General features: G+C 40.9%; 1 protein-coding gene across 3 annotated transcripts in view; it reads left to right on the forward strand.

Annotated features, from left to right (window-relative positions):
* Positions 1-870: 870 nt before the first annotated feature.
* The window catches only part of LOC146547631 (sodium channel protein type 2 subunit alpha-like), a 42,254-nt gene continuing 28,957 nt past the window's right edge, over positions 871-14,167 (forward strand). For 2 of the 3 annotated variants that reach the window (XM_085265648.1, XM_085265651.1), the window contains exons 1-8: positions 871-1,130; positions 7,041-7,360; positions 8,074-8,191; positions 8,507-8,597; positions 9,008-9,136; positions 9,990-10,081; positions 12,875-13,165; positions 13,922-13,985. In XM_085265648.1, the coding sequence (XP_085121774.1) occupies positions 7,094-7,360; positions 8,074-8,191; positions 8,507-8,597; positions 9,008-9,136; positions 9,990-10,081; positions 12,875-13,165; positions 13,922-13,985 (1,052 nt within the window). In that variant the 5' untranslated portion in view covers positions 871-1,130; positions 7,041-7,093. Of the gene's footprint in view, positions 1,131-7,040; positions 7,361-8,073; positions 8,192-8,506; positions 8,598-9,007; positions 9,137-9,655; positions 9,748-9,989; positions 10,082-12,874; positions 13,166-13,921; positions 13,986-14,167 lie in introns of all 3 variants that reach the window. The other variant, XM_085265649.1, reaches the window with a different exon arrangement.

The following is a 14,167-nucleotide window of genomic DNA, read 5'->3' on the forward strand; positions in this document are numbered from 1 at the left end:
TCCCTGCATGCTACACTGAGCTCAAAGGTGTGTCCACTTCTGCTCATAGTGACTGTGAGGAGTGACTCTTTTTCATTTCCCAAATGGAGTCCACCTGTCTGTTCACTCAGCTATGATTATGCAACTTTCATGCCACCTAAAACTTAATTATAATGGTGGCTGTATTTCCTGTTGTGAAGGTGACAGCTTACTCCATACTGTGATTACGCTCGTTTCACAAGGGCTCCATTTTATTCCAACAACAGAGGAGAGCAAACTTTCCATAATATAGGCGTTACATAATCGAACTTCAATGTAATTACACAGTCTGTCCACCAGGTGTCATAAATCTACAAGAAAAACACACAGGGGTGTACAGGTCTGCACGTGAGCACGCACATGTCTGAAAAACCTAATCTCCGCTCCGTCTTCACCAAATTATCAGCAATCTATAAATATTTACCTTTTATATAGCGAAACAACAACCTGAACGTGAGCAAAACCTGCGCATTACAAGCAGTAAAAGCACATTTTAACTAATGTGGATAATAGAATTGAAGCCAAATTAAAAACGTGTAACCACTGCCGAAAAACATAGAAACAAAGTCACAGAGCATTTGTTATGTTTTATTTTTTTTTTGCAGCCAAATAACTGTAATATGTCGATATAGCTTTATGAAAAATAACAATCCAAAAGACCCATACTTTAAAAAAACGGGAAAATTAAAATAGTACGAACTTAAATATAAAGCGTTGCTTTTACATTCTGAATCTCTATTTCAAATTCTTAACGTTTGTGGATGACAACAGGTTGCTGGCTCTCTCTTTCACTTGTATTTTCTAGAAGTGTACGCTCAGGCCATCTTGCGGCAGTCACAGCTTTGAGTACATCCATTCCCAGTCTGTGATGTCTAACCAACCGGAAGCGCGGATTGATTCCTCCATGGCCAACAAGGGCGGATAGAAAAAAGGGAGAAATCAGACGAGTCCTTATTAAATAATAAGCTATTAAGCATCGACCGGAATTTGTCAATAGGAAGAGGAAAGCGTTCAAATCTTAAACTGAGTGATTCTCCGCTGGAAGAAGGGATTATTCTGAGGAATATGGGATCTACCTTCAGGGTCCTTACCTGCTGGGCACCGTAATGGTGGTGAGTGTTCACATCTTTTGAGAAGGGTCCCCCATCATTTTAGATGTTTCTTGTCCGAGGCAATAAGACTTTTCTGAACTCTTGTGTTGAGCAGTCTGTGGCATCAACATTAATGTTTTATATTCCAGTTTTGATATTCCTCCACTAATTGCCCGGGTGATAGATAGATATATTAAAAGCCCGTGTTGCTGATATATATATATATATATATGTATATATATATATATATATATATATATATATATATATATATATATATATATATATATATATATGTGTGTGTGTGTGTGTGTGTGTGTGTGTGTGTGTACATATATTCCCCTTCTTCAAGATTGTTTTAATTACGCAGACATGCAGTCTTCACCAAATATACTATTTATATTTGTCTTGAGCTTAAGTTGTGTATTTTACTTCCATTTCCAAACAAATGTTGAAAGAAAAATGAATAACACATGACAGATAACCTTCACGTCGTGACAAACACGGGCTTCAAATATTAGCATCCTCACCGACGTGCTGGGAGGGACTAGCCCTCTTATTTACAGGCCCCTTCAGTGTGAAAATGTTGCTTACTCCTGACAGGAGTGACGCAAAGGGGTGACTGCATTTAAAGAGGTTTCATTGAGGTAAGCCAACAACTGAGGTGTCAACCGACAATAACGCCGACGTATTTATTATTGGTACACCAGAAACTGTCAGTGTCAGGGATTGATTACAAGGAGCAGACACACATCTGCCAAGGACACGCCCAGACTCATTCAGTGGATAATTGTGGATGTGAAAAGGAGCGAGCAAGAGATAAAAATATCTGATTAACGACTTTAAGTGATACCTGTTTGGCTTCGACCCTCAGGTGGGCCCCGGACTTTACCTGTAGGGGTGTTGGTCGGGTGGCAGGAACAATTATACACGTCAACCTCGGTCGGTCGCTTACCGTATCTGTGTGTGTTAAGATTTATTTATTTATTTATTTATTTATTCATTTTCCCGGCTCCTGGGAATTGTGCTGCTGGTGGCGTATCTGGAGGGAGTGAGGACATAATGGCCGCGGCTCACTCGAAATATAAAACTCAAAGTGTCGTTTTTTTCCGGAGAGCTAGAGGTTATCATCAATATGGCGACGACTGCCGCGGCCCCCTCTTCTCGTTTTGAAACAATTAAGGTACTGCCTGACACACGCCGTCTCTTTTTTTTTCTGGTTTCTAATAAGCTTCGCAAGCCACTTCCAACCAATGCCAGTCTCTCTACCAGTCGCCATTAGTGGGTTAAAAATGAATACGCAAAATAGCATACACGTATCTCACCTATCTGGCCAATCACAGACGGTTAAGAGCATTTTCAAAGGGCTATGAAGTCCAGATAAACACGCAGTAGGGGAGCCGTTGTGTGTTCATATAGTTATCATGTAAAAAAAAAAATCTCAGTGTTTTCTCGTGTAGTCGTTTTTTTTCTTCTTCTTTAAACACCATGGACAACAGGACCTTTTGACGCCAAATCAGCTAAAATCATTCTATTTGAGTAGTGCAGGTGGGTTTATTTGTCTGTACAGAAGCTGTATGCTGCTTTCAAAATATCTGATACATTCAGGCAGGTTTCCACTTATTTGTTTTCTAAGGCAGCTGCTCTAGCGTTTAGCACCATGGACAGTGAACCGTCTGCTCTTGATGGGGGGAGACTTAACATATTTGCTCAAGGGCATTCAGGGGAGCCATTGAAAGGCACCTTAAAGGACAGGTTCAGTCATTTTTCCAAGCTGTCCTAAAGCAGTGCTGGCACACCTATGTCATTCAGGCTTTGATAGACATTCTGGCTGATACTGGAGGAACTAAATCCTCAAATGTAAAGAGCATTTTTGCCCACAGCAATGAGTGTCCAATACTAACCCTTTAAAAATCTCCTTTACAGGCTCTTTTTTTGAATTGCATGACACACCTAGATGAGACTCTGTAATACTGCACAAAAGAGAGTTTTCTGCATGTGAATCAGATCACTGTCAGAAATGTATACATGATATGTTTTCGGTTTCTGTCGGTGAGTCCAGGGATGACCACACTGATAACAGAGTTCAAAAGTGGGTGTGGATGTTTTGGCTGTGGGGTTGGTAAGGCAGAACAGCTAACAATCCACCACCCAGCATCTCATGCTAGACAAGCTGTCAGGCCACATGTCACAACACTGGATCCCGAGGCAGTTTTTGGGACACAAGCAGATGTGTTTTATGGGAAGTGTGTGTGTTCTCTGGGGTTCTCTAATTCTCCTTTCCAGTAAACTGTGGAGTTTGAACCACTGTCTCTTTTGTTTTTATTAATGTCTTACCATAAGAAAATATAATGTCTATATGATTAGTTGAAAAGGCTTGTGATCGTAATTTAAAGCTGTCACTGGTTTAAAATAAGGTTTAAATTCCATAGTAATAGAAGGTAGCTTTCAAATTGGGAACAATCAGCTCGTACCAGATCTGAGTATGGCATGAAAGTTGACAGCGGTTATATAGTATAAATTCCTTTAGAATAAATAAATAAAGCAAATGCTTCAGATTTAGACACCACAGTGGCGTCAGTCTTCCTATCTAACCTTTCTAACTCTAATAAAGAAAGCAAATAACCCTGTATTGGTTTGTTATCGGGAATAGTTTGGATTTACATATTGGTTGTGATTTAGGTTAGCTCTGGTTTGATAGGCATGAGTATAAAGTCTAAATCTGGTAAACTCATATTTGCCGACATCTTTGGCTTAGTCACTGTACTCTTAGTGGATGACTCTGCATTCCAGACTTTCCCCTGTTTTTAAGATCTAAGTATAAAAAAAAAACAAAATCATTTTTTTACTTTTACCTCCTTTTAAAAAGGAAGGCAAATTAGATGGCAGCCAAGTGTGGCAGTTTCAGGTCCTCCATTTCCATTTCGAAAAGGAAGAAAAGCTGATGATTCAAGGAGACCTCACTTTTGAGGTTGCCAGAGGGGAGGTTCCTGTTTTCTGTGGCAGTATAAGATCCCACAGGGAACAGGACCCACCTGTGAGACTGCAGCGACTGGGCGGCACCGTGAACCAGCTAATAATGGCTCATCAAGGTTTTTTTTAGTTTTTTTGGCAGGGGAGAAAATCTTGTTTGTGTTTCTTCCCTTCCATCCTGTGGGAACAGGGTGGGCCTCTGGGTGTGAAGGGTGGTACAGTAGATGGTTGGCAGGAGGAATCGGGTAGTGTGGCTGATTGAGGGAGGAAGTAATAAAAAGCCTGTAATTAATGCCTGCTTCATTTGTTTCTGCTGAAAGTCACTGGAAAAACAGGCTTTTTTTTTTCTAATTTGAGGCTGTCCGCCAATTAATTAGCAGTAAAAGGACAGTGGCTCCTCTCATTCTGCAGATGCTGCTTTCTCCACATGGCAGAATGCAGCATTAAAAAAAGTAGACCAATATTCTCTTCAGTGACACTCTTTTTTTCCTTTTTTTTTTTGTTCCTTTTGCTGACCACCTCTGTTGCTGCTGGCTACTTTTGTGTCCCAGTGAATCAGCTGAAGGAATGTCACTGACTTCAGTGCCACTTTTGACTGCCTCAGTGAAGACTGGGACCTGCTTTGCTTAAATAGTTTACCTTGTAGTCAGAGACAGTTGTTGTTGTTTTTTTTGCCTCTGTCTCAAAGTGTATTGATGGTTTATAACCAGATCATACTTATTATTTTCCATGTGATGATTGTGAGATGATTCCTGTTTGTCATTCACTGGTTATAAAAACTGCAAATGCCACACTATTGTGTTATACAATGAGGCACTCAATTTAGTATTAGTCACTCAGGACCATTTGCATGTGAAATGTGCTCTTTTCATACGTTTTCTCTCCCAGCCTTTCAAATGCTTCCAAATCTTTGCAAACTGGTTTCATGTCACCATATAAGAAGCATAATAGTGATTGCATGGTCAAAATATGATATATGTGCCTAATTGTGATGGTAATCGAACATGTCTGAATAAGAGTGGGGTTTTTTGGCGGAACAATGGCAGACTATCCTTTGGGTCAGACCTGCTGCATTTTCCTAACGCTTTAAACACAGCTAAGTCTGAACTGAATGAATCACATCAACGTGATTCCTTTCTGCAGGATCTTCTATGGAATTAACTCATTCACTGCCAGCCATTGGCATAGACGTCAATGGCAGTGAATGAGTTAATAAAACAACAACAATAATAATAATAAAAAGAAGAAGAAATCTCTGTAAAACTTTAGCAAATGTCTAAATTGGCTATCATTCTAACAGCATGATAAAGTGATAGAGATGTGAAATATATAATAAGAGTGGATGTTTTAGGGAAAGGTCTGCCTTTTATTTCTCTGCAGACTTTTCAACTGATGCCTGAATTTGCACCAGCTTTCCATTTACTTTATATGCCACCGGTCCCTCTACAGCTATCTTTTCACTAGTGCAAACATTTACAGAAATGTAAACAACTAGCAAACATAGTTGAACTGTTAACGTCTCTGGCCAAAACTGGTTTTGCTACGACTGTAATGTAGTCATATGTGAAAATGGGCTCACTGCCCTCTGATATCAGCGCTGTAAACCCTGTGATGGCAGTTTATCAGTTAGCTTGGTAGCATAAGAACTGTTCAGCACATGGCACAGCTTTTACCTTAGACCTACTTTATTAACCAAGACTAGATGCACAAAAGAGACATGAAAAAACAGGGTCTCCTAGGTGGCTGCGGTCTAACCAAGAAGACCTTTAGATTACTAATGAACTCATCCTATTTTGGCCTGATCCTTCACCTTTCTCATAATCATCATCACCACATGAGCCAAGATTTTTGCATGGAGCTCCAGATCAAGGGTAACTGGTAGTCATTTTATATGTCTTCCATTTCTGAAAAATAATCACTCCAACAGCTCGCCCCTTGTCACCAAACTTCTTGCTGATGGTCCCAATTCCAGCCATTTGCAGGTTTGCAATCTTGTCCCTGTTTTTTGGTCTCATCCGTGGTGGTGGAGCAGTTGGAATGGAAGAAACTGGTTCTGTGGAACAGTGCGTTGAGATCAGGAGTATCTGCGATTGGTTAACTGAGACATTGGCTGTGGTACACAGATTGCAACCTGTAAGAGCCAGAATTCTAGTGGCCATAAAAATAGTGACTGTTCATTCCAGACTTACACATTCAGCAGAGATCAAAAAATCATTTTTCTCCCTTTAAAGATGATATTATATAGCTATTATTGTTATAATCAAAATAAGATATTTCCGCATGAAAACCCAGATTAACCCAAGTCTTCCATATCACACGTACAACGAGTTATGCTTTTATATTTACTAGTATGAAGGTATAAACATCTGCCTCCACAAAAGCTGCTTTGATATGGCGTTCCAGTAACCAGCAGCCAACAGTTCTGCATCTATGTGTATTAAATAATATAAGTTGGCAGTCTGCTCAGGTGACGTACATGAGGAAATGCTATAATTTGACTTGTATTCGGTCTGAACTCATCGAAGGGATCAGGATGTTGTCTGTTGCTAATTAAATTACTCCCTACAGAAAGAAATGACCTACTTTAAATCCTTCTTTTAGCAAAGTATAGCTGGTCATGTTTAGTAAATATTAAAAATAGAGGAACTAATATTTTTTTTTGAGATGCTGTGTGTCATTAGTGTTTTCTCTTCTGCTAATAATCACAACAGTATTTGGGGGGAAAAGCATTTTGTGCTCATAATGCTTTGCCCATCTCACATTCTAGTTGCAAACTGTCAGTGATAAATCCAGAAATGTCACATGGTCCAGCTTCACACGTCATTAAAATCATTTACACAGGTAGCAGTTCCACCTGTTCGTACTATATTATAACATGTCCCAGGTAGATGACTTCACTCCTCCCACTGGTGCTTTTTTTAGGTCTTGGTTCATTTCTCCTTGCCTTTCCCCCTGCAGCTACCTATCCCAGCTGAGCACTTCGCTTCCCTCTGAAGGAGCAGGATGACAAGATGGCACAGCTGCTTATACCGCCCGGACCTGACAGCTTCCGCCCCTTCGTCCCCGAGTCGCTGGCCGCCATCGAAAGGCGCATCGCCGAGGAGGAGGCCCAGAGACCACGGGTGGAGCGCCGCAGCGACAGCGACGATGAAAATGGGCCCAAGCCCAACAGCGATGTGGAGGCGGGGAAATCTCTCCCCTTCATTTATGGGGACATCCCTCCCGGCCTGGTGTCCACTCCTCTGGAGGACATCGACCCCTACTATAGCAGTCAGAAGGTGTGTTATTAATGTCATCGCTTCACGTTCCGCTGTAAAAGAATAACATCCAAATGGACATCCGTGGATAACTCTAACACAATTTCTTAGCTTTGCAGGCCTCAAAGTATCATTAAGTACACCAATTTAGCTTTCAATTACAGTATGACTCATGCACTGAATTTTGATACATTACAGGTCTACATTTTCTAGTTCAAGCTTTGCAGTTCATAAAAGCTTGAGGTTAATTGCATGATGTTCTGAACAAACTATTGTAAGTGAACGACTGGGCAGAGTTTCCTCCCACATGTCTAAAATCCCGCCAAGGTTTTTCAGGTTTTCTTCTGAAGGCAGGTTGCATTGAATCTGTGGCTCAGACGAACAGGGTTTGTTTTTAAATCACGCAATATTATCAAACTGTAGCACATTTAGCACATGGACAGACTGAACTGTAAACCATAGTGCAGCATTAATGTGGTTAGTCAAGCCAGAGTCTTTTAAAGCCTGGGCCAACAGAGGTGCTAAATGCTAATCTGAGCTGCTGTGCCAGTAGGACTGTGGTGCCAGACATGTCCTGCCTGCGGTGGACTCATCCAGCTGGACATAGCCTAACACGGTCCTAATTACCGTTATAACCAATCACACATGCACAGGGGTCTCTTAGGTCTTTTGAAAAAGAATGAGGTTTTTGTATGACACAGATATTAACCAGATTTCTTTTGTCTCTCTTTCAGACCTTCATAGTATTGAATCGTGGGAAGGCAATCTTCCGTTTCAATGCCACTCCTGCTTTGTACATCCTAAGTCCCTTCAATCCTCTGAGGAGGATAGCTATTAAAGTTTTAGTGCACTCATATCCTTTTAGAGTTTGCTACAGATGCAGCTTGATTTGGATTAAAGGGTTTATCAGACAAAAGAGGGATTTAAATGGGCTGCTGATGAACACTAAATATCATGATTGGCTCAGACTTTTTAAGTAGACTTTTTTTTTAGTCCTTACAGCAGCTTAGCTGTCGAAGAAAAGATATAGTACTGTGTACTATGACAGCGATGGATGAGGAAATATCAGTTTCAGCTGTTTAACTGTCAGAGCTTGTTGTATGTACCAAACAGAATGATATATGCTTCAAGTGCCCAAATACTGCATTGTCCTTGACTTTGTTTCCACGATGTTCAGCATATTGATCATGTTCACGATCCTGACCAACTGTGCTTTCATGACCCTCAGTAATCCCCCAGATTGGGCCAAGAATGTAGAGTAAGTTACCAGTTGTTTATTTTTGAATTTCTCGCTGTCCCTATTCAGTTAATTTTGGACACACGGAGACAACACTCTTCAAATCAGGACTATTTTTGCCTGGCGCTCGGTCCTGATAATTACTTAATTTGTGATTCATAAGATTCTATTGTTATCGAGGTTTTAAAATTCCCTCTTAAATACGAGTATGTGCCAGACCCAACCCTACTCCAGTCTGCTATGTATAGAAACTCCATCTAAGAATCTACATATAAATAATACAAAACAGACACTATTTAGTGCCTGATTAGATTAATAATGGATTTTTTCGAAAAGTAAGCAGATTTTGTTAAATCCACAGTCAGAGGGCAAGTAGAGCTGTTATAAGGACCTCTTATGCTCAGAAAAACTCATTTCACCTTCTTTTCCAGGTACACATTTACGGGGATTTACACCTTTGAGTCCCTTATAAAGATCCTGGCCAGGGGCTTCTGTGTGGGGAAGTTCACTTTCTTGCGAGACCCGTGGAACTGGCTGGACTTCAGTGTTATCCTCATGGCGTAAGTATTATGACAAACACAGTTAGGATCAGCTTAACATGATATGGCGTAGATTACAAGGCCAAATGCTTTTAATTAGCCCAGCAGCCTAATAAGGCACACTGAATGTGAGAAAAAGAACAGATCAAATGGAGAGCACTGCAGCAATCTGCAGCTTATTCATGTACGCTTTAAAATCGTGGCCAAGAATCTTAACTCTGCTCTGTTATAATGGATGTGAGGCCCCAAAGCACTGTGTATCTCGGCCCATATTAGTCTCATGCCTCAATGACTTCTGCTATCTCCCTTACAACTATAAAAGGCAGCCTTTGGCATTACAGTGCTATTTTTTTTTTGTGTGTGTGTGTGTGTGTGAGACGTAGTATTTGTTACACGCTGAGCACGTAATGTAATAGTACTATCATCTTATTGTGTCTGAGAGAGGTCTGTAGTTGGTAATGGTTGTCTGAGGGGCAGTTTTGTTTCTCACTGGGTTTGCCTGTTCTTTGCTGTGTAGTAACTGTGCATTTAATCCTGCAGGTATATAACAGAGTTTGTAAACCTAGGCAATGTTTCAGCTCTGCGCACATTCAGAGTTTTGCGAGCTTTGAAAACTATCTCAGTAATACCAGGTAAGGCCGCGCCTGCTGCCAGCACTCCTCCCTTTTGTCCTGTGTGTGACTTTTTGTCGTTCCCTCCTCTCCCCTCTTCCCATCCTACGACCCTCTTTTTGTCTTGTCACACCTCATGTGTGTGTGTGTGTGCGTGCGTGTGTGTGTGTGTGCGCATGTGTGTTTGTGCCACACCTTTCCTGAAATGCCCCACATCCCCGCCCACCCCCTCCTTCCCGTCTGCCTCCTCCTTTCCCTTACAGATATGTCACAGAGTTTGTGGACATGGGCAATGTCTCAGCACTGCGAACCTTCAGGGTTCTGCGAGCCCTGAAAACTATATCAGTCATCCCAGGTGAGAGAGCCATCAAGGCCCATGGCGTTAGGGAAATGCTAATGGCTAACTGGCGCTAACATCCAACCCCCCCCTCCCCCAAGCTCATCTCACTGTAGCTAAGCCGTCCCTCGTGCTGCCTTCGTCCCAAGGCCAGTAAAAGCTGGAATCTGGCTCCAATCTGCACAGATTGACACGATTCTTAGCTTTTAGATACATCCTTTAAGGCAGAATTCTTTTTGGTTGGAATCTATTCTTGCCTTGGGAGCCGTAAGAGTAGATTTCTGTGCACTATTTCATTTTCCTTTTTGCATGAGACATTGCAAAAGCCGATTTTCTGGTGGTAAGCACTTACGTGTGTAGGGTTCCTCCTTACCTTGTTTTTCCTGTGCATGTCTTGTTCAGTGTTGTGTGTTTGAAATTGTGAGAAATTGTGGTATGGTGAGTGGTGGTTGGGTAACGGCATTCTTAACACTAACGCAATTCACAGCGCAAACTAACAAAACGTTCATATGCTAATCAACAACAACAATAGAACCCAGGACAGGTACAGACGATAACATTAGCTGATCATTGTCATGGCAACAGCAGTCTCCCCAAGCAGGACAATGGCCCTCATTTGTGTATATGAATGTTTAATGCACAAGTCAGGGATTTCTCAATAGTTTGTCCCTACATTTGTCATTTCTTTATGGAAAAATTAAATAATTATGAACTATCCCTTTAGGAAATTTAAACACAAGTATTTAAAATAAATACTGCTACTAATAAATTATAAATTATAATTATAAAACTAATAATTATTTTAATTATAAATAATTAAAATAATTATGATGCCTTTTGGCTGTTATTTCCACTTTACCAAAACACCATAATCGGCAATAAAGTAAATTGCATATACAAAAATCAAAATACTAACAGAAAGCTGTAGGCTTTAGCCTTCAAATCCAAGCATATTCGTATTCTGCATCTCGTTTTATCATATCATAAAGTATTTTGGGTGTCGTCACTTCTTGGCACTATCCCAGAAATGCTGAAGAATAGGAAGGGTTTTTTTTTTCATTGCAGTGAGTTACTTGTCTTGGCCTGACAGATCACATGCTCCATACCCTCTGCCTGTTTTCTTCTTTATCTTATAGTATGTTATTCTTTTTTCATTTCCACTTTGACTCCATGCAGGCAGGACAAGCACACATGTCATAAATCTTCTTTTTAGGGGGTCAGGGCAAATATTAGAAAATGAGGCCCAATGTGTCCTGCCATTCCTTAAAAAGACAATGTGGAGCCCAAGGAGTTGACTTGGCTTCCAGATTCTAATCCATCAAACATCTGTTAAATGTGCTGGAGCAAGCCACACATCCACAGAGCCAGACTGGCTCTCCTGGAGGTCCCATGTCGTGCCCTGCACAGTCTTAGATAAATGGTTTTAATGTTGTTGTTGTTGTTGAACGGTTTATGTGAACCGGTTTATGTGCCAAAAACTGGCACTGACTCTTTGGATAAAGACCATCATCTATTTCCCCTTTCTATTACTTTTTGCAGCTCTCATAGCTACATTCAGACTCAAGTTAAACACAGTGAGCTCATTCTTTTGTGACAGTGCAAGCAGTGCTGGTGCATGGTGGTATTTTTCAGGAACTGGAACACATTTTGTGATAAAGGGTAATAAAAAAGACGGTTCTGTGAAAAAAAATGGTTGTTTAAAGAACGGAGATGTAAATATCTCATCAGTCTTCTATGTAATACCACTCTGTTATGGGAATTTACTTTGTTAAGAGATTTAACGTTCTCATTTTCTTGGTGAGAGTTAGATGAGCAGATATCATTCTCAGTTAAGGTTAAGGATAAATACCAGGCTTTAACAGTCATGCCAGCTAACCTGGCGATATATAGATATCAAAAAACATATCAGCCATCAGGGTCAAAAACATAAATAGAAAAGTTGGAGGTTAATTGTGCCAGATAAAGTGTTTGGTGTTCCAATGAAAGCCTAGATTTGTTGTAGCAGAAGAATTTTGGAACTGAGCCAAGGGGTTTGTGTTATCATCATACGGTCTTTATTCATCAAACTTGATGTTCTACCAAGTTTATCAATCTAGTGTGGGTTTGCTAAACATTGCTAACATCTTCCAGTCTATATAATATAATTTTCATCAAGAAAATAAATAATACGACTTGATTCCACCATGCACAAACAAAATGTTCAAAGGTTACATGCAGAAATAATTCATCTCTGAAGCACATAAACAAAACTGTAGCTCCTCAACATAAAAAGGCTGGGGTGCAGTCTTCCCTGTATGTGGTGGCCCATTTTCTTTATGCCTTACAAACCAGATGTCTAAGAAATTCATGAGACCATTCTGTGTCTCAGAGGATAAGTCACACTCCAATTTATACTGCACTCCACTGAATGCATGCAGCAGCAGGTTTTCAATGATCCCATCCACAGTACTATGCACTGTCAAAAAAAGAGCTCACTTGAATAGTTTCAGTGACAGTCTGTTTAAAATAAAAGCAATGACTTATTAATGATCATTCTCCCAGAGACCCCAAAACCATAGCACTGTAATGGGCATGAAATACATAAATTTCTCTAGGGGTTTATTCATGATCAGCAGTGGTCTGTGTCAGCTTGGTTCCAGTATGACTGCAAGTAGTTCATACAGGAACCTCCACTGCAGATCATTTTGGCTGCTTTCTCCTGTAAGCTGTTATTAGCTTCTTTACCAGCTAGTGGCTGCAATTAGCAGGCGTTAATCATTCTGCGATGTTCCACTCCTACTCCCGTACCCCCTTGCCTTCTCTCCCATTTAGGTTTGAAGACTATTGTTGGTGCACTGATCCAGTCAGTGAAAAAGCTGTCAGATGTGATGATCCTCACCGTGTTCTGTCTCAGTGTCTTTGCCCTCATCGGCCTCCAGCTCTTCATGGGCAACCTGAGGCAGAAGTGCGTGCGCATTCCTTTGGGCAGCAACACAACTTTGAACAACACACATGAAAGCAACAACACATTGGTGGAGAACATCACATTGGTGGAGAACGTCACGTTCATGGAGAACATCACAAAAAACTCCTTCGACTGGATAGAGTACATCAATGATGAGAGTAAGCCAAATGAATTGGTGAAAGTGTTTCGTGTCTGCCAGGCGCTCATTGGGGTTAAATACAGTCAACTCTCCCACCCTAGATGCTGGTTATAGTCAGAGATAGGTCAGGGTGGTGGCGGTAATGGTCGAGTGGTGGGGGGAGGTCAGGCATGCTGACTTGTTGCCTTGATAGAGAGTGACAGCGATGGCTGGGAGCAGGCGTTGCGCTCTCCAACAAGAGCTGGTGGGAGAATGTGGCAAATGTGCCAGATAATCGCCACAACAATGAAACCCTCCACTTTCACCCCCTCTCTACCTCTCATCATTCTCCCATAGCCCATCTGTGTGGCATGAGCAGTTTAAAGTGTTAGAAAAGGGTGACTCACTGGTTATCAACAAGACATGCACCGGCTACACAACAATCACATAACAAGCCAGAGAAAAAGAAGATGTATACAGAGAGATTACATTTGCATTTCTTTTAAGACCTAAAATGAAAAAGGGATTAAAAAACATTTTTGTTTTTAAAGATAACTGATATACTTATTACACAGTTAAATGATGATATGTGCTTACATCATGAAAAACCACCAAACAGATGAGTAGTGTAAAAACAAATCCTTTCCTTCAGACTTTTAAGCCATATGCTAAAACTGAAGAAAAACCAACAGGGTGCATATTGGCCTTCTTTTGCCACCATTACTCATATCCATGACGCTCATGGCTCTTTGATGTTGTTGTGACTGACCAGCCCTCTATCTCCTCTACCCTCTAGGAAATTACTATTACCTCCCTGGCCGTAGGGATGCTCTGCTCTGTGGAAATGGCAGTGGTGCTGGGTAAGACTCAAAATGTTTTATTTATATGGCCAATTAGACTACACCACAAAGCTTAGTATACGTACACAATCAGTTTTGACACTTGCCACTGTGCAGAAGCATTCCAGGAATCTAAACTGCTGCTCTATCCTCGGGTAAACGTGTAAAATCTAAGGTTATATCATGCGTGTCAATGTGCTGTA

This window comes from Mchenga conophoros, linkage group LG23 (assembly GCF_057382185.1).
Source record: "Mchenga conophoros isolate Kocher_MC1m ecotype Shallow Benthic linkage group LG23, M_conophoros_male_GT1.1, whole genome shotgun sequence".
In the NCBI taxonomy this organism is placed as follows: domain Eukaryota; kingdom Metazoa; phylum Chordata; class Actinopteri; order Cichliformes; family Cichlidae; genus Mchenga; species Mchenga conophoros.